Here is a 25224-nt window from a genome sequence, read left to right on the forward strand (position 1 = left end):
ACTATTTTAATCCTCGTGTTTTTTGCTTTTATTACTCGTGCTGAATCATCACAGGCATCTTGGCAACCTTGAAAACCCCTTTCAGAGTATAAAGTAGTGTAATTTAATTTATTATAGTGTAATTTCACTGACATTACAATAAATCAGGGGACTATTTATATTCTTGGATTTTCTAAATAATTATTAATCTGTGCACAAAAACCTCTGCAACAGTCTGGACAGGCTTTAACCTCCTAGGACCTGGCATCCACATATGCAAGAGCCCAGGTCTTAGGAGGTTAAAGAAAGAAACAGGAAGTGAAGCTAAATTATAAAAAGGGACCTAAATGTTGACACAACAAACTAGAAAACTCAGTTTCAAGAAATTTTATTATCTTTATAAACACAGCAATTACAATCAGTAGCTCTAAAACTCCTCCAAACAAGTTAATAGAGAATGTTTCCCAGTTTAAATATTAAATCTGATGCATGAATCCAAATGTAGTGCTTGATTTCATTAAAATGACCAAACACACCTGACTTCTTGTACTAAAAGTCAAAGGAAACAAAAAAAAGGCAATTAATGTGGAGGTAGAAAACAATAAGGTTAAGTAAAACCAACACGTTCACATCTCACAACATGACAAGATGAAAGCGACAAAGTGAATTAGAAAATATTGACGAAAAATTGTTAGTAGCAGGAAGCTCAGAAATGACTAAATCAGTGAACTGATGGAAAGTTTCTATGTAAAAGCTGCTTTATTTACAGGAAAGAATCCAATAACGTCGGCAGAAAACTGAGCTTAAGTGTTATTCAGTTAAACCAGATATTAAAAATGATCCGACGGCAAATGTAAAAACTGCTGAGAAGATTTATTGTCTAGGTTAAATGAGTTTGTTCTTTTATCAGCAAGTTTATGTCTTTGATGATAAATCGTCTGAATATTTAAATAAAATTAAAAAAAAAAGTCTAAACAAGGAGAAGCATGATGGAAGCCTGACTAAAAACTGGTTCAACGCTAAATTATAAATGTACAAAAAACAAGCTTGCTTTTTTTTTTTGGTTCTTTTTTTAAATAGTTCATATATTTCAGCCATTTGAACGTGGCATTGCACTGAAAACAGCTGAAGCTTTTCACACTTTGTAAAAACTGCACAGAAAATCTCACGTGTCGGATACAAAACGTCACAAACGGAGGGACGCTGGAGCTGCTCGTCGTTGTCTACACCACAAAAGACGACTTCTGTTTGAAATCCCCCTGAAGAAACGGAACAAACCTCAGTCAAAAATGTTCGTTTATCTACATTCAAAACACTCAGAACTTTATTTGAGTTTTGTTCCTTAAAAATCGAAGGAAATGAATACGTACATCGTCATCTTCACCAGCGTACGTGGTTGTGGGCTGGTAGACCGTGCTGGACTTCTGTTTGCTGGAAGGACAAATATGAAGACGGGTGAGGCCCATTGTGAAAAAAATTAACTGAACCAGGAGAGGGAGCTAAAGTCATGGAGTTTAAAAATAATACAAATTTACTAAAAAGGTGGACATGTTGAGATTAAACTTGGGAGTTAAAAAAAAAAAAGGTAGAATTTTGTTGCTAAACAGAACTCATCTGATCCAACAAGTCTCATCTTCAACAGATACACCATTTACAGACAGTTACTCATTAGTGAGGTAAAGTTTGATCTCCGCAGAAGCGGTACATTTTCTTTAGAGGGGGATTTAAATGGAGTGTTTGTATCCTTAAAACTCCATTTCTCTGAACGTTCATCAACGTTTATTTAACCAGGAGAATTCCTGTGAGCTCACAGATCTCTTTTGCAAGGGAGGCCTGAAGGCAGCCCAACGTGCACGTCGTTTTGGAACGGGAGAGACGAGCCGACGGTAAAAACAAACTCCAGTATGGAGCTCATCACGTGGGCAACTGTTCACTGAGGTTGCTTTGACTCGAAGCAGTCTGCTCCTCAGATAAATAACATTATTAACTTAATTTTTATGTGTATGAATGTTTCTGTTCAGTGCCCTGAGATGACTTCTGTTGTGACTTGGTGCTGTATAAATAAACTGAATGGAAAAACATCTGATTTATTAACACATTGGTCAGATGTAGATTGATTTTGACAGATTTTGATTCTGCCATGTCATTGCATTGCCATTCTTGTGGATTAATCAGAAATTGCTTTTTTCAACTAAGAATTATTTCTAGGCTTAAGCCTCTTGTGTTAAAAGCCAAACTAGAGATGATTATCCAAGCTTTTATTTCATCCCATCTGGATTATCGTAACAGTCTTCATGTGTTTGACCAAGAAGGATCTTGATTGTTTGCAGACAGTTCAGAATGCTGCTGCAAGACTTAACACACAGAAAACACAGCACATAACACCAGTTTCACTGGTACATTTTAGAATTCATTTTAAAATGTTAGTTCTTACTTTTAGAGCCCTGAGTGGTCAAGCCCCAGTCTACATTTCTGATCATTTAGAGCCCTGCTCCTCTTCACGCAGCCTCAGATCTTCCAGTCAAAGGCTGTTAATGGTCCCACGGACTCTTTTTAAGACTAGAGGGGATAAAACTGGAGGGCTGTGGCCCCCAGACTGTGGAATGTGTTGACTTGGCACTGTCTTGATTCTCTTAATACTTTTAAAAAGCAGCTGAAGACACATTTGTTCAGATTGGCTTTTAATTCGTTTTATATTGTCACATGTCATACGCATGTTGTTTTATCGTTTTTGTGTTTTTATCTTTTGTGTTTTTATGTCTTGTACTCTTTAAAGCACTTTGTGGTTTGACCTGTAAAAGGTGCTACATAAATAAAATTTACTTATGTAGGAAAACTTAAAAATAAAAAACTGGATTTGTCACATTCAGACAGTCATAAAAAAATGCGATGTAGGTCACATATGAGCAAAACAAACAAATTAAATGGATTTGAGCTGCTTTTACATGCAGTGTGAACTTAGCCCAAGAAAACAGAAACCATATTTAAAAAAAAAAAAAATCACTAAAAAAGGTTCAAGGACACAAAACTCACCTTTCTCTCTTCACTGTAAAAGGAAGGAGAGGAGACAAAGTCAATAAAATAAAATAAACTGTACATAAGAAATGCTGTATAACTTATAGTGACGGATTATTTGATATTTTATTAAAAACAGGAAGAAAAAAAAATCATCTTCAGCTTCCTAAAGGGAAAAATCTCCTTTAGCAACTTTATGCTTTTATCTAATACAGCCGTTTATGTTCATATCTATTTCCATCTTAAATTAAAATACTTTGAGATAAATGCAATACTTATGAATGTTTTAAATAAAATGAAATGTACTTACCGGTACTTGGCAGATAGCCTTTCTTTTTGGCAAACCAAACAGCAACTATGATGAGGCCCAAAAGCATGAGGAATATGATCACCCCAGCAACAATTCCTCCAGTGTTCATGTCGCCTTAAAGAGTTGCATTAGATTAGTTAGATAAATGGTTTTTAAAATTCCTGGGTAACAGACACTTCCGCACAGTTCAGTTCACGTCAGAGAAGTGAGGAGCACTTACGGACTTCCATCATCACAGCGCTGCAGCGCTGAGGGGGTCCAGCTTCGTTCACGGACTCACAGTAGTACTGACCCGAATCCATCTTGGTGACGACAGGAAACTCCTGCAGCAACACGAGTTAGGGCTTTAAAGAAAAGCTTTACAAAAATACAGCATAAAAGCAGGGGTGAAACAGTCCAGGTATTTGTAGCGAGCCATCCCGGTACCAGCGTCAGGGTGTGCACGAGAAACTGGAACAGTAACGCCACTCTGGTTTTATTTCTGGTTTTAGTTTTTTAGCCAACTGCCACAACAGTAGAGGAGCAGAGGAAGATACTAAAGCGCTCTGCACCCAGACAAGCCAGATCAGATGAAGCTTAAAGACCTGCCTGTTTGGTTTAAATCTGCAGGTTGAAACAGTCCGACATTCCTGGTGAAAATAGGATTTATGGAAAGCCAAGAGGGTCAAAATTCTCTTTTAAAATGCCCTCAGGCGTCTACTTTACGCCATAAAACGCTGCATGTTTAACATTTGCATTTGTTTTATGTTCTCATAATTCATGTTCTGCTTCTCACTTTTAAATTCAGGCTAATTTAAATCAACAAACATACTTTGTTGTACAATTTCCTCAACACTCAGAAGGTCTCGTGTGGAAAACAATCAGGCAGGCATTTATTGTTGTCCATGCTTCTATCTCTATTTATTTTGGTGCTGTCAGTAAAAATGACGTTCTTGACAAAGTCTAAAATCTTTTTTTTATCATTCTATCAGAATTTTATGCAATAACCTCACAGTAACATCCCTGTAGTAATATCATGGGACCAACCATAGGAAGATCTCATAAATGTGATTTCTGATCCTGCATTTATATCGTATAAACGTGTTGCTTTCAGTAACGCATTTCATTATTTCACATGTATAGCTGTATGTTTGATTTTTATTTTAGCTCACTCAGTGATGCTTTGCTTTTTACATTTGAGAGCCACTGTATAAATCTACTGAGACAGACATCAACTTATCCTGGAAGATACACATCTTCAACCAGACGCTGCGGTCGAGTTCAGTCTTTGATCTGGACTAAAATGTTTGGATAGTTTAGATGTAAAAAACAAAAACGCAAATCGCATGTTGCAACAAACCAGTTCCACGTGCACGCAAGTCATAAATTCAGATGCTCCACGGCTCAGAAAGGAAGACTCTCGTTAACTTGACTGAAATCAGCGCATCAATAACGGATGCATCGTGCTGCAGCAACTCTCCAAGATATCCATTTCAGTAAAAGCAAAAAACAAAAAACTATTGTCCATCTTACTGCGGTTGACTTTCATTCTTCTTTCAAGTGCATACCTCCACCCCTCCAAGTTCTCTTCCACCTGTTCCCTGTTCTCACCACAGATCACTATGTCATCTGCAAACATAGTCCACAGGGATTCCTGTCTGACCTCATCTGTTAGTCGGTCCATCACCAGATCAAACAAGAAGGGGCTCAGAGCAGATCCTTGATGCACTCCCACCCCCACCTTGAAGCTATCTGTCACTCCTACAGCACATCTCACCACTGTCCTGCTGTCCTCATCCATGTCCTGTACCAGTCTAACATACTTCTCTGCCACTCCAGATTTCCTCATACAATACCACACCTCCTCCCTCAGCACTCTGTCATATGCTTTTTCTAAATCCACAAAAACACAATGGAGTTCTTTCTGACCCTCTCTGTACTTCTCCAACATCCTTAAAACAAATATGGCATCTGTGGTGCTCTCTCAGCATGAAAACATACTGCTGCTCACAGTCACCTCTCGTCCAAGTCTTACTTCCACAACTCTCTCCCAGATCTTCATCGTGTGGCTCATCAACTTAATTCCCCTGTAGTTGCTACAACTCTGTACATCACCCTGGTTCTTAAAAATGAACACCATCACACTTCTTCTCCATTCCTGAGACATTTTCTCGCTCTCAAATATGTCATTGAATATTTTAGTCAAAAACCTCACTGCCATCTCTCCAAGACATTTCCAAACCTCCACTGGTATGTCATCAGGTCCTCCTGCCTTCCCCTTCATTCTTTTCAGAGCTTTCTGGACTTCACCCTCACTAATCTTTCCCACTTCCTGGTCCATAGTTTCTATGACCTCTACTCTTCTTTCTCTTTCATTCTCTTCATTCATTAGCTCCTCAAAGTACTCCTTCCATCTTACCATCAGACTCTCCTCACTTGTTAGAACATTACCATTCCCGTCTTTAATAAGCCTAACCTGCTGCACATCATTTCCAGCCTGATCCGCCTCTTTAGGTTCTGCTCAAAGCTCACACCCGAGCAGGACGTGGACTCTTCACCTGTGATTTACAAACTGAGGAACAACTGGTCTGAGCAGAACTGGTTCTTAATGGACCCACCTGGAACATGTCGCTCATTCAGGGAACATCAAAAACAGCCAAAATTACTTTTATTTTGAAAGGCATAAAGATGTATAACATCAGAGATGTCAGGAACAGGAGGTGTAGTGAATCATTTTTGTTTTTAACATTGTTTCACATTAAAATATTTACAGTTACTGCAAGGAAATAAATATGGAAATGTAATTTCTTTGAATTACACTTTAGGGTTCTGTTTATTGCATTTATGATTTAATGCAGTAAAAAAAATTTTTTTTTTTTAAAAAGGTAAATCATTTTAATACATTTTTTATTCACATAAAGACTAATTTCTGGATGTCTGGCTCCTGAGCTGCTGGTTTTCAGTAACTGTGGTTCCCCGTGCAGTTTAATTGATTAGCCCTGCTTTAGAGGAACACAGTCAGAAAGTTAAGACATTCTGAAGGTTAAAAGCAGAACCGTGAACTAACACACACACACAGTAGAGAAATAAAATGGAGGTACAACTGACCAGTTTTCCAGTGTCTGGGTTCAGCTTGTAGGTGGCATTTTGGAAGCCGGCAATCTTGCTGGGGTCGACAGGAAGGAGGGTGCCGCCTTTGTACCATCTGTATGTTGGAGGGGGGGAACCAGCAGGGTCGCTGCAAGACAGGATGGCCATCTTATTCGTCGTTACCGTCGGAGGGATGTTACAATAGGGTATGGATGGTGGCACTGTAAAACATGATGACAGTTTTAATTTTGATCACTTAGGGGAAAAAAAAAAAAAAAGATTTACTGGTAGTACTAGCAAATTTGTGATTGTGAGTCTCTGCGAGTTGAAGTTTCTGAATTTAACATTTAAAATATTTACCCAGTACAGTCAGCTTCACAGTGACCTCCTTAAACTGGCTCTGGGAGCTGGACACCTCACAGGTGTAGTCTCCATTATCGTCACGGGTCACTTTGGAGAACCTCAAATTAGTGTTGCTAATCAAAGTCACGCGGCTGGAATAGGTCTCTGTGGAAGAATCGCACGCTCTTTAAGAACAGCTTCACTGGTACTTTAATGTGTTTAATTTAAAAAAATCATTTTCTAAAAGATAAGGCTACAAAGACATGTCCGTTTCCTTACCTGTTGGTTTTCCATCATAAATCACATATGTCTGTGAGCCACTTTTGTCCCTAAATTTCCACTCAAGTCTGGGATTTGAACCAAAGTCTGCAGAGTACGAGCACGTCAGGTCCACCCCTGGAAAAACAGGTCACGTGATTATGTCACACGATTCTTCCATACCAGTTCACAACAAGACTTTTGGCAAAATAAGAGACTGTCGTTAATGATGTTCAAGGTTACATTTCCTGCAGAAAAACAAGTCCACATCGTTTGTACAGAGGGTTAGGGTTCACAAGCAGTACGCCCATGTCCCCCGTCCCTGAGGGATTTGAAAAGAGAAGGTTTGTAGTTTTGGAGGAGAGTGTTTTTCTGGACTGGAATTAAACAGGGAATGCAAGTAAACCTTAATGTTTTAGGTGCAAGAAACTCAAGTGGGGAGGAGTGTCACTGTGAAGAAGAAGAGTGGAGGGATTGTATCAACTGCCAGGTGCAATGGTGGAGCCAGGGGGTGGCAAATGGTGGCCTTGACCCCACAGATTCATCTTCAGCCACAGTTTTGGAGGAAACTATACATGATATAATGCGTCAACCCTGATTTAATCTCACACCACCTCCTGCGTGCAAACACTTCCCCGTTTATTTGGGGTAACTCACAGCAGACCTGCAGGGAGTGAGCCCAGTGAGGTTAGCGCAGCGCGTTAGCCTCCACTGACAAGTGGAAGAAGGAGCAACTTTAACAACATAAACGAGGTTTACAAACTTCCAATATTAAGTTAAGTGCTATGTGTTGTCATCATTGTATGTTTTTTATTTACACTTTATTTATACAGGTAGTCTCAATGAGCCACGAGAACTCATTTTCAAGAGCGACCTGTTTTGCAGATGATTCCTACACAATGCCAAATTTGGTTCTCTGCATTTAACCAATCACACCCGAGATACACCCAGGCGGAGCAGTGATGTCCTAAATGTGTAGAAAATCTGTCACACTGCACATGTCTGAAGCAAACGCACCATGAAGTCTAACAAGTCAATGAAGGTGAGAGGACCAGCTGCCCGTGTGGTCTGAAGATAAACAAAAGACTCAAACCAGGAGTGCCTTTACCACCGAGCAAACAAACGGCAGGAAGACCAGGTGGTTTATGGAAATTACTGATGCAGGACATTGATGCCTCTCCAAACGTTTTCATTTTATTATTTTACCATTACTTTTTTGACATCAGTATTTAAAATGTGAGGTCAATTTTATGACTGGGTATCTTAAAGAATCCTGTGCCCAGACTACTTCAGTGCTTACATCCCATAGGAAGTTAACTTGAAATACTCATTGTTTAAACTGAGAAATGCTGCGGTCGGCAACCATAGAAAATATGTTTGCTGCTTCAATGTTTGAGCCAAGTTGTTACAAATACCACTTTTTTTTTTTAAATAATGTGACATCTTTGAGAATTATTGTCCATCATAAAAAATAAAAACAACCGTCGACTACAAATATCACAGCTTTAGTGAGGGCACGCCTGAAAAATGCTTCAACATTATTCAAATTATTATAATTGTCACAATGACCATCAGTCAGTGGTGTTTCAGTGCGACTGAATAGGATCTAGTAGGGAAAAGTAGTTTGAAAGCACTAAATAAAATTACAGAAGTTTCATTTTTTTAAATGACCTTGCTCTGTGTTTTTCTGCACCTGAAAGTTCTTTAACTGAGTGTTACTTAGCTGCTTAAAAATACTTGTTTGTTTGTTTGTTTGTGTGTGCGTGCGTGCATGCATGCATATTTTCAAAAATTGTTAAATAAATATGTCAATTTAAAAACAAACAAAAAAAAAACTACAGTTTTTTTTTTTAACTGAAAAAAAAATTTTTAAATGTGTTTTGTCATTGCAAAATGTGAAACAGCTTTTTAGTACTAAATGTTTATTTATGCACATTAAGTGAGTTTTTGCTCTTTACACCTAAACTAAAAATGATTTTGTCGAACAAGATGAGGCAGGACTCCGCAGTGACTCCAGCCTAAAGGAGGTCCTGCTTTTAGCACTAGTCAAACTGCGTCTCTGTAAATTTTTACCGAGGCTCTCAAATAAAGACGGACCACCACATAGTGAACAAATATAAAAATCTATCATATACAGAAAGAAGTAAAACAAAAAGCATTTCTGATATGAATACATTATTTTAGGACATGATAAATATGGGATTAAAAGTTGTTTTTAGTGCATTTTAATGTGGCTGAGTGCAGTAAAGTAACAGATTATGGGAGCGTTTGAAAAAATTCTGACAAAACTTTTAAACAAGTTGAAGGATTTTCAGGTTTTGTCAAAAAAAAAAAAAAAAATAATAATAATAATAATTGACTTCACCAAAATAAACAAATGCATAAAAACAGACCAAAAAAAAAAAAAAAAAAGTGGCTGTTTTTTTTTTTTCTCCCCCTCATAAAAAAGGTTTACCAAGGAGAAACTAAATCATATTATATCTGGATTAAAATAGTTTAATGACTAAATTTAAAAACTTTGTATTTTTTAATTAAAGCTGAACAAATATTATAAATAACACTGATCGGTTCACAGCTGTAATAATTAGCAAGAAGTGACAGTAAAGAACTAACAAGGTAATTTCTGGACTATAAGCTGCTACTTTTTTCCACACGCTTTGAACAAACACTGTGGCTTAATACACTGCTGTGACTAATTTATGGATTTTTTATTTTATTTTTTACACAAACTTCATGATGCCAAAACATTTAGCCTCATCACACCCGTGCGCTCCCATAGCTGCCCAATACACGTCTCTCTTGGGGGGTGGGTCCTCATGACTCAAAGAGACTACCTGACCTGTATAAATAAAAGATTAAAATAATAATAATAATAATAATAAAATCTGATCAATTTAATTTACTGCAAAGGTCACAGTGGACCAATGAACCAGGGAGGGGAGGCCATTTAGTGGGTGCAGCTAATATTCTGGTGCGCTCAATAGTCCAGAAATTACGGTAATCACTTGACCCATTTTAACATTTTCTTTTTCCATTTTTGTCCGTGGACATTTTAAAATGTGAAGACAACCTGCAGCACACTTGATTTAAACATCAAGTGTTGCTCAACTTTTCCAGAAACAAAGAACAATGTTTAATTTCAACTCACCTAAATTTTCTTTCACCTTCACGTTTGCGTTGGTGGTAGTGACAGAAAAGCCACGGACACCTGGGTGCACAAAGAAAGAAACAAGTTTGTGAATTTACAGACGCAACTCAGCAGAATTCACCGCCTGTATAAAGCTGCAGAGTTTGAACGTTTACTTCCTGGTTTCAGTCCGGTTTAGCAGAGTCAGCAGCCGTTCGGGTTTTGTTTTTCTAAACGAGCCGTCAAGGTCTACGGTGAAATACGACTGGAGACAGGTTGTGGGTGAAAAACTAGTTTATTCAGGAAACTGAACTCTCACGAGCTGTCGGCAGTGATCTGACTGAGCTGCTTTGAAAACAGGAGTTATGTTCACTTTAAATATAATTTGGAGTCAAAACAGGAATTAATTGTTAAGCGATAAGCACCGCTTCACTTATGAACTGTAAACAAAACCTTTTCACTCCGGCTGCAGGAGCTTTAATAAGAAAAACCACACCTGCAAACAAACAGTCGGAGGAGCTCACAGGCCGTTTAGAGCCGGAAAAAAAACAAACATGGCTCATTCCTTTGAGCTGAGCAGGAAGCTTCTTTCGGTGAAACTGTTGGGAGCGAAACCGAGCTGCTGCACAGACGACGCCATCATGAACACAACCTGCAGGTCTCATCAACGCACCACCTCACATTTTACACACACACACACACCTCACATTTTACACACACACACACACCTCACATTTTACACACACACACACACACGTTGTCTCGGGTGACACTAATGAGTCCCTTTGCTGCAGCAGAAAACATGGAGTTAATAATTAACTGCCTGAACTCCTTTACTAAACAGCTCCTGAATTAAAAAAAAAAAAAAAAAAAAAAAATTTATACATTTTCTGTTCATTAAATATAAATAAAAAAAATGTACTCTTCCCGGCCCTACAGGTCACCCTTTCTTACCCGTGCAGTAGAGTTGCATTCGGGCACAAATAATCCAACCCGACAAGCCCGTAGACGTTATTTCCGAACGCGACCCAACGAATTAAAAGTAATTACAGGTCCAAACCCAAAAACCCCCGACATTTTTAATTAAGCTTTGACTGCTTATATAGTTATGAACACTCAAAAAACGCGTGTGGCTGAATAAGCGGGGGCAGAAGATCGGAGCTGAGGGGGTGTTTGTGTTTTCGTGGCCATCAAAGTGCATTAAATCCCCGTTTCTGCCTGCATTCTGCATTGTTCAGACACGGACCCCGCTCTGCCGTCTGCGAGGATATTTTAAGATCTCACCTGTTGGGTCGTCGGCCGTGCGCGTCCACCGAGTGCAGTGTCTGAACGTCCATTCAAGGCCGGTCAGCGCGCAGGGAAATGCAGCTGGTGATTGTATGGCAAGCCATGCTGCCATATAATTGGATCGTTAGTCGCGCGCATTTGCTAACACAATCAAAAGCCCGAGACCGACTCGGCCATCCAGATCATTATTATGGCCCGGCCCAAACTCAGGTTGGGCCGAGCTTCGGACCCGGGTTAGAAATGACAGCTTTAACGTGCAGACACGATTTGGCTCTTGTGCACACACGTCACAACTTCCTGCAGGGGCTTAATTCTTCACTGATGTCACGTTGACAAACCATTTCAAGATTAAACTGCATACATTTCTTTAAATTATCGTGTTTAGTGGTAAAAAAAAAAAAAAAAAAAAAAAAATTTTGTTTATTAATATAAACCAGCAAATATTGAATCCAACTGTAATAATTTAAACTTGTGGGTGGGGGAGGGTCCTGGTGTATCAGGAACAGATTAATTGATTGATTTAAATTTAATTAATTGAATTTGATGCTAATAATAAATACATTCTCTCTTAAGCAGAGCTGTAATAACAGTAGAGGCTGTAAAGGGTTTTTTGTTCACATTTTAGGCACCGATAAGAGGACCCGTGTACTAAAGTGGTCATTTCTAACCCGAACATGGAGCCCGGCCCCGCCCGACACGAATTAGAGCCAGGCCATAATAACGTGCTTAATGTGTGGGCCAGGTCGGTGTCAGGCTTTGATTGCATCAGCGTGCGGCTGACGATCCAATTATGTGGCAACATGGCTTGCCATACAATCGCCAGCCGCACGCGGCCATTTGACCGCGCACTGACCGGCCTTGAAAAAGGTAAAAAGTTCAGTTAAGCTTCAGATGGACTACTGCCAGCGATCTATCGCCCAGATAAACGTTCATTCAGCCGCTGCACTCAGCGGACGTGCGTGGCCGACGGCCCAAACAGGTGAGATCACAAAATATCCAAGATGTCAGAGCACGGTCCGTGTCTGAATAATGCAGAATGCAGGCAGAAGCAAGGATTTAATGCACTTCGACGGCCATGAAAGGACAAACACACCCTCAGCTCCGATTTTCTGCCCTTCACTTAACCGCGCGCGTCCGCTGACCTTCATATAAGCAGTCAAAGTTCAATTAAAAATATCGGGGGGGGGGGGATCAGACCTGTAATTACCGTTAATTCATAGGGTCGGGTGGGGTTCAGAAATGATGGCTACGGGCTGGGGCTGGATTATTTTGGGCCCGAATGCAACTCTACTATGCGTTACTGGGGGTGCAGGATGAGGCAGGCTGAGGGGGGTGCAAAGAGACTTTCTTTTCGTCCCCACCAGGAGTATAGAGGTGAAGATATATAAATAAAAAAGTGTGGAACGACTTCATCTCGTCTGAAAACTGCAGGCGTTTGAGATAAACTGAAGTTTTAGCTGGGGTGAAGAAAAGTCTTTGAATGCAGCAGAAGCCTTAAACTTCCTCTTTGGGTCAGTTTCAGTGTGTCAATCTCAAACACCTTTCAAAGTAAAGGTCTGATGAAGCATGTTTAAAACTGTGACGTCATTTTTAAAAATCAGTATCACTGTAAAAAAAAACAAGAACCCAGAAACTGTAAAAACTCTGTTCAGGACAGGGGGTTTATTTTATATTTGGGAAATTTAAGTGAAGATTTATAACGGCTTGAAAATCAAATTCATTTTGTTTATGGTTTCCCCTAAAACTGATTATATTATGGCAAAATAAATGTCTGCAACTTAAGATCTTAATCAAACATGATTGATTTAACATGTAAATGTGGTGAAACAATACTTCATTATTTTAAAAGTACACTTCGTTAATGAGCACACAGCTGGAAATATCTGCTATAAACAAATGTATTTAAATTATGTTAAAGGCTTATTTTTTTAATTTAAACAGAACTATATCTAAACTATTTAATTTGCATTTTTTTTTACATCACAATTACACAGATGCTGAAATATTTTTACATATTTAAAAAGCTGAGACTGGCAACATGAATATAAGTTACACTTTTTTGTGTTTCCCTTTAAAGCTTATGAAATATCAAAATTACCTTTAATAAAAACTGTATTTTCCTGCTTATATGTATTTCAAAGTTTAGCTTTATTTCTCAGCGCAACTTCTATTAAACGTATGCACATTGTTGTTATTAATAATCCAAATAGTGTTGAATAATATTTAAAGGAAGCTGAAGAGCAAACTGGGAGCAGAGGCCAAACCACCACCGAAACTCCAACATGTTTGTTGTGGTTCAGGGAGATAACCACAGGTCGGCCTGTCTTACAGTAACTGTAGCTGATTTATTACAGGTTTGAGTTTAAAAAGTGATTTTAAAGGAGCAGAAATGTAAAAATAAAACTCCCACCTGTTGCTGCGCAGAGGAACAAAAGCACCGAAACGAGCCGCTCCATGTCGGTTAGCCTCGCTCCAACTCGACGTTTCCAACTAAACTTCTTCAAAAACCTGAACGGGAAGTGGTCCAAACAGGTCCTCCCGTCGAATAATGACCTTTGCTCTTTATTTTGAACAGTTTTCTGTCAGAACCAACACCCACTCTGCTCTCACCTGAAGAAGAACACGACCAGGTGACTAACAATTCGGTGACTTCCGGTTAAAGGATTGTTACAGGTGGTGCCGTGACGTCAGAGAGGAAAAACCGGTCGGACTGAACAAACCCTCATAACGAGGAGCTGGAATGGTCTCCTGTCGTTATCGTTCTTTACCCCCCAGTTTCAAATGTTTGAGGTATTTAACGTCCTCCCTCTGACTGCCCCCTGTATGGAGCTCCGTTAGTGCCAAAATAATGTTTAGCGCCGTAGTTTTATGGCTTATAAATGTGTGACGTAAGGGTTCGCTGTGTGGTTATTAGATCACTCCAGATATGAAACTGAGCAAGACGCAAATGGAAAACTTTATTCGCAGCCTTCTACCAAACTCCACATTTCATCAACTCCACTAAAACAGCACTTCCTGGCCTTAATGTCACATGACCCCAATCCGGCCAATCAGAAGCTAGAGTTGAGGTATGTAAATTATAAACTGTAAACCTATAGGGAAGGCTGTGGTTGTGTGGTTAGAGCAGTCATCCTCCACTGTAAGAGTTGGGGGTTCAAATCCACCAGCAGTCACATGTCGAAGTGTCCTTGGGCAAGACACTGAACCCCTCATTGCCTCCAATCTGTGTCCCATCGGTGTATGAATGTGATAAAATACGGAGTCTCTTTTTAGAATGATTGTTCAGTTAGCTTTGTAGAGATACAGTGCTGTATGAATGGGTAAATGAGGACACAGATTGTAGTGTAAAGCACTTTGGGTGTCTTGATAAGATAGAAAGATAGATAGAAAGGCGTTATATAAGTACAGTCCATTTACCACAAACTGAAAATAATTTCATAAACACTCATTTTAAACATAACAGACGGCACAACACGACTTCTTAATAGCATATACAATCATCTGCCCCTTCAAGTGAAGCATTTCTGCCTCTACCCTTAAGAAAAAATTCCTGCCCGTCAAAAGAGTGGTGGGAGTGAGTGCCTGGAGGTTTGACATGTGGAGTTGGACGTGAATTTAAAGGAGAAGTCGGCTCGGAACCGTCAAGTAAGGGGCGGGGGGTGTAGGATGCAAGTGTTTACAAATGTAGGTAAAAGTAGATGCTTTTCAACTCGTTAAAATACACCAAATTGCAGGAAATCTTTTTTAAAATCACATCTACTTTATAAAATATGTTATATGTATCAGAGTCAGAGAGTCAGAGTTTCTTTATTGTCATTCGCACCTCATGTGGTACATGTGGTGGAGCGAAATTATGTACACAAGGTCCCAGTTACATCCAACAATAAAATGTATAAGAAAAACAGTAATAACATCTAAGATATGAACTAAGAAAAACATCAACTAAATATACACTAAGCACTCATAACATAAAACATTGAACATCAGCACAAACATGAACATGAGTCTGTGAGCAGATGTGCACGCATGAACACATCAACATTGAAACAGATCAGCAGCAACATGAAACAGATCAGCAGCAACATGATATGGTTTTTCACAGTGATTATTCTAGTTAGAGATTCATGAGTCTAACAGCCTCAGGGTAGAAGCTGTTCCTCAGTCTAGTGGTTCTACACTTAATGCTCCTTAACCTCCTTCCTGAGGGGAGTGGGGCAAAAAGTGTGTGTGCTGGGTGAGTGGGGTCCTTCATGATGCAGGTAGCCCTCTTCCTGCATCTGGAGGTATAAATGTCTGTGATGGTGGGGAGACTGATTCCAACAGATTTCTGTGCAGCCTTCACCACTCTCTGCAAAGCTTTTCTTTCTGCAGCTGTGCAGCCTCCATGCCACACATTGATACTCGAGCACAGGATGCTCTCCACTGCACACCTGTAGAAGGAGGTGAGGACTGAGCTTCCCAGACCAGCTCGCTTCAGCCGTCTGAGGAAGTAGAGTCTCTGATGTATAATATAAATATAAGAATTTTGACCATAAATGTAAGTATTTTATACTAATTAACCAAAATATAATATCGAACAATTTGTAAACTTCACAAATATATATAAATTTGTGTGTATAAAACTTGTTTTATGATATTGACCTGATTTTTTCTGTGGTAGTAACGGAAAGTGATCCCCAGCTCATACTCTGAGGACTAACAGATTGAACAAGACCATTTTTTTTTTAAATGACGTTTGGTACATGGAGTCAACTTAACATGATTGTTAGCAAAATATATCATGAACCACTGAATGGATTTTAATGAAATTTTCAGGAAATTGTTACTGGTTATACCTCTGTTACTCTTTAACTTTTGGTGACAACCCAAATCAAGATGGATGCCACAACTGACGTCTTAAAACACAAATATGTGTCTAATTCAGCTCGTTTTGCAAACATTCAACTCACATTTGGCATTGAAGTAGATGAGCCCTTCTTGTTGCATCAGGTTGTGAATGAATTTTTTATTTTTTTACACCAAAATAACTAAATCTCCTCTCTCATCATATAAGGATTTTAATCAGAAAATCTGGCATTAAATGTGGCGGGTGATATGCATTCCTTTAAGGAATACCTGACCTTTGTTGTCCTCCATCACAGAGCGAAAAAGAGAAGTGGAAATGCCCTCCATCTGACTATTCATCGGTCTGTTTCTGGTTTTTATATTGCTTAAAAGTTTACGTTCCTAAAAAAACAATAATAATAATAATTATTATAAAGTAAAAACATATACTTTTCTAATCTTCAGACACTCTTTGTAGTACCCGAAGATTAACCTATGGGGGCCAAGGCCCCTATTGGCCACCCCCTGGCTCCACCACTGCACCTGGTCGTGAAAAAAATGGCTCCCTTGTCTCAAAAAATGTCTTCCCTTTTGCACCACATTGGAAAATTAAAAAAAACTAACTCCCTTCTTCTCCACAGTGTAACTCCTCCCCATTTAAATACCTTGCACCAAAAACATTAAGGTTTACTTATAGTCCCTGTTCAATTCAGTCCAGAAAAACACTCATCTTGAAAACTACAAACATTCACTATTCAAATCTCTCAGAGACGAGGGACATCGGAGTACCGCTTGCTGTCTTTGCTTTGAACTCCATGGAAAATAACTTTAAAATCCATCTATGTAGCGTAAAGTTCTCAGAAATTATAGTTTTCAATGCAACCCTATTTGATTAGAGTCCACATTATTTAGTATCTGCAGTGATTTTGTAAACTGCACCGTCTGAGTGAAAAATAAACCTCTTTTGTTTCAGTCAGTTTATTAACATACAGTACGTAGTACAGTAGTGCTCTTCAGTGCATTTATATGATTGTGCTTGTGCTACACACCAACTACTCATCTACAGTGTCTCTACATGAGTAAAAATCCTTTACAATATCAGAGAAAACGTTGATCCATATCTGTGCTAATCTTGCATCATCGTGGAGTAACGTCAGAAAGCTTGGAGGATGCATTCAACGAGCCTTGGCTAAACACGGGCGTCTCAGGCACGAGTGGAAGGCAAAAATAATCGTCCCTTTGTAACAAAAGTCATCTCCAAGTGAGCAGAAAAGCAGAGGGACTTTATTGCTCATGCATGCGTTTGTGCTCAGTCAAATAAAATAAAATAAAAACTCTTGAAATTTAGATTTAACCTTGCTCGGCATTTTTCTTTCCCTTCGTAGCCCTTGGCTCCGTGGACCCGTGTGGCCCAAGGTCAGCGCAGCCTGCCCTCACTGTTTGACAGCCGGCCAAGAAAAGACACAGGGGACAGATTTCAGTCAGGCAAAATAGATTGCTCCACCTTAAGGACGAATGAAACTCAGCAATTATTCACGCCGCAGCGAGTGCGGCGATGCATAACCTTTCAGCTGGAGTTAAGGTTTCAGTTGACACATGGCAACGCAGGAAACGTCCCTTACAAGTTTGTGCTACAAGAACAGAGGCTCAAGCTTATCTTTCATTGCATTGACTACAGTTGCAGATAATCAAGGTTACAGGTTGAGATTTAGGTCACATTCATGCTTTGTACTCGCTAACATGTGAAAACAAGTCTGTCAGGAGTTAGTCTGGTCCCGGCAGAGGTGTACTACTTGCTACGATGGCGTTTAAAGAGAATGCAGCAGGATCTGTGCTTAGTACGATGCAGAGGACGCAGCCCTGGGACAAACCAGGTATGGATGATGTCGGTACATTCCTGTTGGAGCTTATTGCGCCTTGTGCATACACGCTTCGAGGAGAGTCCTGCGTCGGTCACCGAGTGAGTATGGCGGCGGTGTTGACGGACGCAGCGGTTTGACGCTTGCTTCACCACCAGTGAGTTTCCAGCAGCAGAGGAAGCGCCAGCAAGGTTGGCAGGAGCCCACTGCGGCTCTGTAACAGGACACTCCACGCTGAGCAGGGCAGCAGGAGCTCTGCAAGGACAAAAAGTTGGACAAATTCAAGAGGAAGGATGTTTTTGTTTGACGGAAGGGGGGAGGGGAAAAGGCAGGAAGCAGCTGAACAATGGTTCGGATGGAGCGGCTCACTTTTCTCAACCACAGAAGTTTTGGTCGCCGTGGCCGAGTCGCCCTGTTTTATGTTGCAGGTGAAGTTGGACTTTCCGGCGGGCAGGTTCTTGAACAGCAGGCGGCAGATGTTGCCCGGGAAGAGGCGGACCTTGGCGCGGTTCTTGAAGGGGGCGTGCTGTTCTTCGCCGGGGAAGGTGGTGTCAAGGAGCCTCTCGCCTTGCGTGAACTTGCAGAAGGTCTCCGGCGCCTCTGCCGGGAGCGAGTACTTGCAGTCCATCCTGAGGTTGTGCTCGGCCAATGAGCAGTAGGCCAACTGGACCACCTTCTGGGCCGACGTGAAACCTGGGTTTAGTAAAAAGTGATAATAATACCACAGAGGGGTTGCTCTGGAAACTCAAAAGCGTTGACTCTTTATAATGAGCTTACCGAAGAGTAACACCGTAGTGAACAGGGTCAGTCTCCCAAATTTCCTGAAACCAAAAAGTCAGAACATAAAAGCATCAATACTGAGGATCCAAACGGATGAAGCTGACTGTGCCGTACAGATGGGGCTCAGATATCAGGAACACCAGTATCACATCTCTGTAGCTCCCATCCCACCCACAGAAAGAGTCCCGTAATCCTGAACAACTGATCCCAGTCCAGCCCCGCTGTTTACGCTGCAAAGACATGAGCTGCAAACTTCACTGGTGAGTTGCCAACGTTGACGCATTTCTGTGTCTCACCTCTGTAGGAGCCCAACACAGCTGCTTGTTTGAAACACTTCATCGTTTAATTCGAGTGAAACTGCTTTTAACGCATGTTTTTTCCTTTTCTTTATTCCAGCCCGGATGGAAGAGTGAGAGAGTCCCTGCTGCGCTCTTCAACGAGACCATAACGCTCTGATTCTGATGCGTGCATATGAATCATTCTCACCTTCTCTGGTGCATTTTGAGTCCTCCTCGGCGCTCTGCAGTGTGATGCCGGGGGTAGATACAGTAGAGGTCGGCTCGTGGAAGAAACAGTGGCGAGAGGGAGGGAGGGGGACAGAAGGAGGGAGGGGAGGGGGAGAGAGTGCTGCTCCAGTGGACTTTGGGGACATTTCAGTGCCGTATGAGGTTTATTATTGATTTATTTTCCCTTTTAGCCTTGGTTCAGTTTCACTACAGCGCAGAGGATTACAAGTCTAACAAAAGTCTCGCTCCTCAACCACAGTTTTTGTTCCTCTGAGCCAAGCGTTCCTTGAAGGAATGCATGTCGCCCGCCAGCGTTAATGCCAGAGTTCTGGGCTAAGAGCATCTGATGATGAGAGGGATGAAAAGCAGCTGCTACGGCATCAAACTTTAGCTCGGTGTTTGCAAATCTGACCGAGTTGGAGCCATTTTTTGTGTTGGCTAAGGTCTGTTTAGTGGTTCATGAGATATTTTACTAACAAAAAAGACAAATGAACTCATAAAGTAAAAACATATTTCACTTTCAATGGCGGACGATAACTATATTATAACAGACTGATTTGTCATATTTAAAGATGTTTTTGACACTACCAGGTGCAAATGGAACAAGCGTTATCCTGATGTCCCCCGTCACTGAGGGGTTCAAAAATTAAATATTTGTAGTTTGTGAGATGAGTGTTTTTTTATTTTCTGGACTGGGACTAAACAGTGAATGCAAGTAAACCTTAATGTTTTTGATGGAAGATATTTGAGTGGGTAGGAGTTACAATGTGGAGAAGAACAGACAGAGGTTTGTTTTTTTGCTTGCATGAGGCAGAGCAGAGTGACGGATCCTGGTGAACTGAGGGAACAATTTTATCCACCACCAGGTGAAATGGAGCCAGGGGGTGGCCAATGGTGGCCTTGCCCACCATAGATTAATCTTTGGTCACTCCACTCATTTGAGGAAACTCTTTTTAAGCAGTTTAAAAACTAGAAAGCGTCCATCCATCCATTATCTTTTACCCGCTTCTTCCTTTTTGAGTCGCGGGGGTCACTGGTGCCAGTATCCAGCAGTCACTGTGCGAGAGGTGAGGTACAACCTGGACAGGTCGCAAGTCCATCACAGGGACACTAGCACAGTCTTTAAATTATCTGACTGGTTGGTTTATATACATACATGGCAGCAGCCATCTTGGATTTTGGCGTGGCAAATCAATTTTCCACAGGGACGTTTCTTACGCTAAGACGTATCCACACACCAAAACAGAAGTGGGTATCTCACTTGTTTTTTTTGTTATCCCGCTCCCTAGACGTATGGACAGATGGTATTTCCGATTCTCTGCCTCACTTTGCGATGGGGGACAATAAAGTCATAAACACCATTTGTGAAGGCATATCGTTCTGAGAATGAAGAAAAAACACTTCTTTCCAAATCAAACATTTCTAAAAGCCATCATCATCATCATCATCATGTCACACCAGAAAGACCATGTCTTTGTCTGTCGTTGAGGTGACAGAGGTCAGCAGGTGTTAAACATACCGGATTTCAGGTGCAGGAAGTCAAACAATGGTCCACGTTCTGGATTTGGTGACCGGACAGGCTGCATTCGTGACAAGCCCCCATTTTATCAAGCTGGTACCAACAGTTGCTGCTCGATTCAGAGCACATCGTCATTTTCTTTGCAGTCTACTTCCTTTAGTGAATTCCTCGGGGTTTTGGAATGGTTGGGTGCTCCATGGCTGTTTGTTATTCTGTATTTTCTGTGTATGTTTATTGGTAGACTTGTGGATGTCAAATAAACTTTTCCTAGATTTTAATGTACCAGAGCTGATGTACGGGCATGCAGTGAGTGCCGAGGGTCGTTTTCCTGTTTCCTCTATTTTCAGTTTTTTCTGATTGTCTCTTTTCATGTCACAGCTGAAGTAATACCAGAGAGCCTGTATAAGTGGCTACACTACAGTCGCGTGGTAGGAAGTAAAACTTCAAACTGATGAAATTAAAATTTGACTTTCTAAGTACAAAGAACATTGAACCACAAAGTATTTGCCGATAAAAACCTTGAGGTGGGGATATCTTCTCGACTGTTAAGGTCTCATGTTTTTACAACCTGAAGCTTCTCAGATCTTTGATTTTTATTCCTGGTTCTGATACTGAAAGCCTCTGAGAGGTTCAATGACTGACAATCTTGTCTTTAAAATTAGTTGGGGTTTTTTCTACATTACATTTGAATTTTTGTACTTTAAGGAATCATTGCTGGGTTTGAAACATGCAGGAGCTTCAGGTTTGACAGTTTAACTCTTAGTTTTTAACACTAGGACCACTTGCTGCAGTTCTTACTGCTAATATTTTATGTTAAACTCTGTTACAAAAGGGGGCAAAATTAAAAACTTGGTCCAAGCCACAGGCCAACTTCTCTGTACATTAACTCAAGTCAGATACCTGACAAATTTTCTTGATTCAGGTTCATTTGAGGTTCGTTGCTCTTAGTCTTTCCACATAAATAATAAAGATTACTAAAAAAAAATAAAAATCCAACGTTTCAAAGTTGGCCAACTGTCATGAGAAGCCTGCACAAATTAAATATTTATCAATGTTTTTTTTTTTAGCAAAATAAGAAGTGATAAAAATATTTTTCTTTAAAAAAATGTCTTGGGAGGCCCAAGTAAGATGTTCACAAGGGCCGAGTTTGGCCAGCGGGCCTTCAGTTTGACACTTTTTGTTTTTAAAGTAAAGTTTGTCATACATCAACTTCATTTTAACAAAGAATGAAAATAGAGATGGTCAACTTCTCTTCAGTTCACATATTGTCATTAAACCCTGAATTAACTCAAATTTTTCACAGTGTTTCTGTAACAAACAGCTGACTGAGACTTTTCTTTCTTTCATCGAGCTTCAGAGAGTTAAAGTTAAAATAAAGATGGAAGGTTTTCATAGAGGTGGTCAGACAGGGGTCATTGATAATCAGGGCTTAATTTGTAAACTGATCAATGCCGGAATGCAAATAGTAGGTGGGTTGGCAGGGGGCTCTGGGGTTCCTCCCCCATAAAATTTTGAATAAAGTAGATGCTGCTGTAGATCCTGCGTTTTGGTATATTTTAACAGGTTGTTAAACATCTACATTTACCTACATTTGTAAACACTCCTATTCTGTCAAGCATCCTACCCCCCTCTTACCTGAAGGTTGCCTGAAACTGTCCCTGCTTGTTGTTGTTCGACTCCACATGTGAACCTCCAGGCGCCTGCCTGTGGCTGTGGACTCCTGCCCACGTATGACTGCCTGGTTAGCTCGGCACTCACCCCCACCACTCTTTTAGGGACGGACATTTTTTTTAAGGGTAGATGCAGAAATGCTACTTGAAGGGGCAGCTTTTATGCTCGTAAGTGGCTGTTGTGTTTAAAATGAGTGTTTATAATTATTTTCAGTTTACATATCCAATATAAGTTTTATTCATTAAAGGCAGTCATATTTGTTCCTAACTTTATTATTAGTAAGCCTGAGAGTTACCGGATCCAAGCAAACAGTTATCGGAACACACCCTGTCAAAATAAGAGAGTGCCCGGATCCTGTTCTGGCAGGATCCAGCTCAAATTAAGCCCTGTTAATAACACTGGATTGGCACCAAAATGTTTCGGGAGTTTCATTATAGCTCTTTTACTAATCTGTTTCCATATTTGGTTGCAAATACGAGCCGTCATTAGGCTTCTTCTGACCGCCCATAAATCACCGCTCGAGCCACCCACAAGAAGTTCACAAGAGGCTCAAAGTGTGACTCTGTGGTGTCGACGTAGAGCGGTGCGCAGAAAACGTGTGACGAACATCTCCTCGGACACGTGGAACATTTTGAATCCCACATTCAGGTGGTCGCACAGACCGCCAGTCATCACTACACCATGCTCCTGAGCGATGGTGCCGGGGTCTCCTTCAGCTGTTTCTGCTCTGCTACTACCTCACCTGGCAGCTTGGAGATGCGTCTCCCTCCCCGCCCAGTGGATCAGTTTATTACAAGTCACACTAAGATGGAAAGAATGTGTTTCAACTTGAAGAATTTTGTAAAAAATAAAATAAAAATAAAAGCTAATAATAAAGATACTGTAAAGTGGAAAACAACAAACTGCCTTCTGATAAAAGCTCACTTTGTTTTCTTCTTTTTAATTATTAATATTAATAACTGAGAACAGCTCAGTCTGATCAATGTATTGAAGCTTATTCACTCTTCAACTCAAATTTATGTCTGAAACTAGCATCCTTTAAAAAAATACTGTCACCCATAACAAAAGAGTTATTGAAACCTGTTAGTGCTCCGAGTATTTGTTGACTCTCAGCCACTACCACTCCAGATTTTAGCTTAGTATAAAATCAACGGAGTTGTGGCCATCGTTTTCTGTTTACCAAAGTCATTTAGCTGCGGCGGCCATTTTAAAGCAGGTTGGTGTTGTCTGCATCCCTGGAGATCAAACAACTGAGAATTAAAGTTGATTATTTTGCTCTTAGGTTGTTCCTTGAAGCAGGAGAGGTTTGATGAAGAGACACTAGATGTCACCAAATCTGCGACTGGCTGGACCAGGTTTGGGTGGTCCCCCTGTAGTCCTGCAGAGGGAACTCTTGGCACCAACAGGAACTGATAAATCCCCTCCAAAATAATACTGACATGTTTTATCTGCATAAATGTGAAGTTATTTAGACATTAAAATATGTAAAACTAGTTCCCAGTTTGAGCTCATCAACATTTTTGGCACATTTTGATCATAAGTGAATAAAATCTGGAAAATTTTTGCAGAGAATATTTAAAAAGTTTATTATTTATTATTATTATTATTTATTTATATTATTATATAAATTATATTTATATGTTATTATTTATCATTTAGTTATTATTATTTAATTCAGAAGCCCAGAAACCAGTGAAGCAGCTCTCTGCTGGGTTAATTTTTATATTTAATTTTGTTTCTGTTTAGTTCCTCCATGAGTGTGCCTGTGTGTTTAAAGGCTCGGAGCCATCCAGTCATGAGTCCAGCTCTGCTGAGGCTGCAGCTCTCCTCCGGATCAGCTCAGCAGAACCCAGAGGACGAACACCAGGTGAGACCAGAACCTTTTTAAATATACAGACCTGAAGAAATCAGAATGATGAAAACATCAGATGAGATCTGCATGAAGGCTGCGGGGCTGCTTCACCTGCAGAGGAGTGTGTGTGTGTGTGTGTGTGTGTTTGCTGCAGTGCAGTCAGTCCGCATAGGCGGTGTCTCCTCTGCATCTGGGCTGCAGATGGAGCTGCAGGCCCGCTCTCTGTGACATAACAACACTGCAGGTTCTGCTCAGTCCATGCTCTGAAAAGGCTCATATTGGACTCATGTGGGGGAGGGGGGTCCATGGGCCCTCCTGGTGTCATGATGTCCTCTGTTCAACTGTGGCAGGCGTGAAGCTGTGATCCACCTCAACATGGAGCATCACCTGCAGCTGCTGCTGGCCGCCTGCCTCCTCTGTGGCAGGATAATGATGACACTTCAAACCCACAGTACGTCTTCATTTTATTACATATTCACTTGTTTTTATGGCGTTTTGAAGCACTTGAGTTTTAGGCTGCACACACATTCAGGTGGAATTTGCTGAAAGTCTTTCATTTAAATCATTCAGTAAAACAGAACAAAACAAACTGCTGAATACGTTTGGTGCCGAAAACTATATTAAACGTCAATGTTGGATTAGTTATGGTCAACTGTTTACATACAGTGACTCCTGAAATTAACTTTTTATAATGTATTGATTTATTTGAAGGATTCTGATTTCAAGGTGGATTAAAACTACATCAAATATTTATATATGCATTTATATACTTTTACCTAATCCTTTAATAAGTGGTCATAAAGGCTGATAAGGTTTATTTATTTTT

The 25224-nt window shown here is 40.4% G+C and overlaps 1 protein-coding gene across 1 annotated transcript; it reads right to left on the minus strand.

The window, feature by feature from the left end:
- Positions 1 to 727: 727 nt before the first annotated feature.
- On the minus strand, positions 728 to 14036 carry f11r.1 (F11 receptor, tandem duplicate 1). Its single transcript, XM_037687525.1, has 10 exons — positions 13798 to 14036; positions 10122 to 10181; positions 6995 to 7111; positions 6734 to 6880; positions 6392 to 6594; positions 3525 to 3627; positions 3305 to 3418; positions 3013 to 3025; positions 1350 to 1410; positions 728 to 1238 (listed from the first exon to the last, which is right to left on the minus strand). Exons 1-10 carry the CDS (start codon positions 13841 to 13843, stop codon positions 1203 to 1205), a joined length of 900 nt encoding a protein of 299 aa, XP_037543453.1. The 5' UTR covers positions 13844 to 14036; the 3' UTR covers positions 728 to 1202.
- Positions 14037 to 25224: the final 11188 nt, after the last annotated feature.

The sequence above is a fragment of the Nematolebias whitei genome, chromosome 14 (genome assembly GCF_014905685.2).
Source record: "Nematolebias whitei isolate Nwh7 chromosome 14, NemWhi1, whole genome shotgun sequence".
Classification (NCBI taxonomy): Eukaryota; Metazoa; Chordata; class Actinopteri; order Cyprinodontiformes; family Rivulidae; genus Nematolebias; species Nematolebias whitei.